At 32.8% G+C, this 3,956-nt stretch overlaps 1 protein-coding gene across 1 annotated transcript; it reads right to left on the reverse strand.

The window, feature by feature from the left end:
* Positions 1 to 1,611: 1,611 nt before the first annotated feature.
* LOC134249553 (uncharacterized) lies at positions 1,612 to 3,950 on the reverse strand. Its single transcript, XM_062731886.1, has 2 exons — positions 3,882 to 3,950; positions 1,612 to 3,397 (listed from the first exon to the last, which is right to left on the reverse strand). The coding sequence occupies exon 2, from the start codon at positions 3,071 to 3,073 to the stop codon at positions 2,126 to 2,128; it is 948 nt and encodes a 315-aa protein (XP_062587870.1). The 5' UTR covers positions 3,074 to 3,397; positions 3,882 to 3,950; the 3' UTR covers positions 1,612 to 2,125.
* Positions 3,951 to 3,956: the final 6 nt, after the last annotated feature.

The following is a 3,956-nucleotide window of genomic DNA, read 5'->3' on the forward strand; positions in this document are numbered from 1 at the left end:
TGTTTAGGACAAAAGAAAACCAAAACATTACCTTCTTTATTATTTTAAATATACTAAACATATATAAATGCATTATGCTAATTACGTCAAAGGAATTGTTGTAATTTTTTTGATTTTAAAATGCCAGCTGATCTGCCTACCATGATCACATTGTATATTTTTGCTATTTAACCAGTATTTATCAAAAGCAAAAGCACGCAGCTAGGTTAAGGCCGCCCATAGGAAATATGCTTAAAATATTCCAAAAATTTATATAATGTTGATATTTTTTTTTATTAGCATGAGTTTTAATTCATTGACAATTATACTAATGTATATGTATGTATGGGGGTTTAACCGAGCTTGGCCAAAGCTTCTTCACGTACATCAGCTGTTTGTCACGTGACATGATTAAAATTAGAAAAAAAATGTCGGGATGCAAAGATCGTAAAAGTTCAAGGATATACGGATAATTTTTCACTATGAAATTAATTGCGTTTTCTTTAAAACAAATTTCTTAACCCGAAAAGTGCTGGGAGCAAATTCTCGATGCCAAGGAATTATATAAAATTTAGCCGACTTTTGATAAACTATGTGCATTTACACTATATGCATTGAAGAAATGTAAAATTACGGAAAAAATCAACAGCGCACATTTGCTCCCAGCACTTTTCAAAATAGTAGGTACAATAGCTACATGTGTATAAAATATCATAATTTATAATCAAGCGGATATCGTTGAACTTTTGAAATTTTGGAGGGGTATTACCTGTGATTGTAGTACGTTCCTAATATAAAAAGCATGACTGCGGCTTTATATGAGACCTTATAGCTATTAATTAAATAAGACTGTGACCTATTGATTAATACATTAAAAAATCTGAATCAATTTTAGTCAGTTCACGCAGAGTTAGATTTAATTTTCATATTTTCAGTTCCAATAAATAGCTTTATATGCGTCTCAAGTACAGAGACTAGCCTATGACGTTATATCTGTTAGTACAGCCAGATCAAGTTGGCTTTGATTTTACATTCAAATAGTGTTATAATGACAAGATAAGTTACACATTGATTTATATTTACAATAATTATGAGTAATCAAAGTATGTAAGAGTATATGAAAAAGGAAATTATTATTTATTCGCCGAGATTCATTTGTACAATTTCACTGTGACGTCATAATCAAATTCCTGAGGCTCTGCATACACTGATCTACCTTTGGGTAGCCCTTAACCTAGTTGCGCATTTATTTTATTTATAGAAATTACGATATTGATTAATTGATTGTATGTCGTTAAAGGTCCCACTCGAGAATGTTTTACACATATGGAGACGCCACCACTTCCAGTGGAGAGCTGGAAATATTGCCATATGCTCGGCACGCAGGGCTCTGGAGCAAAGAGGGGTCTTTTTCTTGCCAGCCTCTACTGTTACACGGGACCTCATCCGATGGACCGGTCTCCACGTCCAACAACGGGATTCAAACCTGCAACGTAAGGACCAACTACTTAATTCGTTATTCTATAGAGCAGATGCTCTAACCACTGCAAATGAAATCAGAATATTTCGATTATAGACACGACCCTTTCTACAAAGGTTCGTTGTTCTTAGAGAAATGAGCAATAACTTTGCTGCAGGCATTCCTAGTTTATTTGTATAAAAAATCTCGTTTTTTTTGGTACATATCACTTTTATCAGTACCGAATTTACACATTGTATAAATATGTAGATTTTAGCATAATGAAAGTACACTCTGTACAATAGTAAAATAGTAAGTAAGAATAACAAATAATCCAAAATACATCGGTAAACATATTGCGCTAATCTAGAAGACTTAAAATATAAAAAACACAGTTCATGTAATTGTACGGATTCTTAGTGATGAGTAATTGGAGATTAAACTGCTAATGATATACCAAAACACTGAATGCCAATATACATAAAGATGCACATTCTAAGCAAAATTTCATTCTCAAATGAGTGAGCAAAACATGCAAGACAATCAAATATAAAAGCATTCAAAAAGTTTTTCGAACCTTAGACAAAACGGGAAAAACATGTATACGAAGACCATAATTTTATGAAGTATTCGAAAATGCAACGTTTGGAATTCTTTCAATTTGTTACAATTGGGCGATGTCTTTCTCTACAGTTTCCAATATTTGGTAAGTTCAGTGATATCAATGATATGCCGATCATTAATCGAATGCAAAGGACACACCATTTGAATGACTCTATCAGGAATGTCTTTTGCAGGTAAGAAATGCTCCTTTATATCGATAGAAATCACTTCTTCTTTGTCTGTTCGACGTTTAAAGCCTCTTACATACTGTATTTTTCTCTGAAAAGTTCCTGCTAAATGATTTAACAGCTCTTCTATTCTTCCTTGAATAATGCATGTTTTTTCTGTTTCCAAAGGACGTCCTTGTATCGGACAAAACACCTGAAGTTGTATAGATTCTTCAGTGACGGATAAAACAATGTTGTTTTCTATATACGAAAACAAAGCAGCATTTTTGTAGAGGCAAGATGTTCCTCGATTTCCTAGAACATTCCAACCATCTTCTTGCATACAAGCAACAACAAGACGAAAGAACAAGAAAAATGGCAGAAATTCAAACTGATAAATAAGGACAGATGATTTACTCTTCGATTCTTTGATGAGGTCCAGAAATTCTTTTTCTATTTCTTTACGATTCATGCACGGGACATAGTGGGATTCTCCACCAGCAGCCAGTAATCCAAGTCTCTGCATAAAATTGAGAAGTGATTTTTTATGATATTGTAAATATAGTTCATCTTTCTCAAAAGACGCGTCTCTAATACGGTAGTTCGTATCTTTCTTTAAGTAATCAAACAATTCTTCGTCTTTATGTCTCCAGATCTCTAACAAAAGGTCGTCTTGCAAATTTCCAGTTTTGTAATATTCATTCCACTCCCTCTGAGTCCCAGGAATTCCTCTGAAATGTAGCTCGTCTGTGATGATATGTTTGAAAGCGTCAATAAACCATTGTACGTCAATAATCATTTCTTCCTTCAGACCGTTTTCATTAAAATATAAAGCTTTTCCAGCATCGTGATAATATCGTAGCATATCTAGGATTTCCTTTCAAATCTCAATTTTACCGGGGCCTCTCTGTTCTTTACTTTTAATTTCTTGTACTTGGGTTATTTCTGAGGTCTTCTGGATTCTCTTTGAACGTTTGTCCTGATAGATTTCTATCCCAAAAGAACACCACTCTTCCGGAATTTTTTCTCTCCATCGTTGATTGGAGGCTATGTTGAAAAGGCTTGTTTCCAAATCCTTGAGAGGTAACATAAAATCTACACAGTAAACGCTATTCTCTTCGATATACTGTGATAAGCGAGATGACTTTGGTAACTGACACTGCAGGCTCTTCATCATTTTCTTTTTATCCTGCATAAATGAAATATTTTCTTTCTTTTAGTTTACAAGTAGAACATGTAATTTGACTCCTTTTACTTTCTGTTAAAACATTATTAATGCTATTCCTCTATTTTTATGTTAGAAGAATACTGCTAAATCAATTTAAGTCTTTCAAAAACGTTACCAGGGACATTGATTTTCATGTTTACTTGTGATCAACATGGAGTAAACTAAATCGATTAACAAGCCTACATAATAAAATATAAAGCCATCAAATGCCAATAATAATAACACAAATTTCAAATTTATCTCTTTCATACATGTAATATTGATTTAATCGGTGCCAAAGTTGAGTAAGAAATGTATTAAAGATCACTTAAAGAATTCTTTTGCAACATGTTAAATGAAAATGAAAAGAATAAAATTCACTGAAAACTCAAAAGAAATCCCAAAATATTCATTATATGTATTTTAAATGAAAAAAAAGTTGCCTTATATTATTATATACGTTCACCTTAAACTGTCTGCTCCTTTTTTTCCAGTGAGTGGCTGCAATTATAACTATGGGCTTTGGATCTTTTTCGTGTCA

This window comes from Saccostrea cucullata, unplaced genomic scaffold (genome assembly GCF_032062105.1).
Source record: "Saccostrea cucullata isolate Sc308-1 unplaced genomic scaffold, CSIRO_AGI_Scuc_v1 ctg16931, whole genome shotgun sequence".
In the NCBI taxonomy this organism is placed as follows: domain Eukaryota; kingdom Metazoa; phylum Mollusca; class Bivalvia; order Ostreida; family Ostreidae; genus Saccostrea; species Saccostrea cuccullata.

Excerpts from the sequence above, each read along its gene's own strand:
- LOC134249553 (XM_062731886.1), bottom strand. The coding sequence starts at position 3,073 with ATGCTACGATATTATCACGATGCTGGAAAAGCTTTATATTTTAATGAA.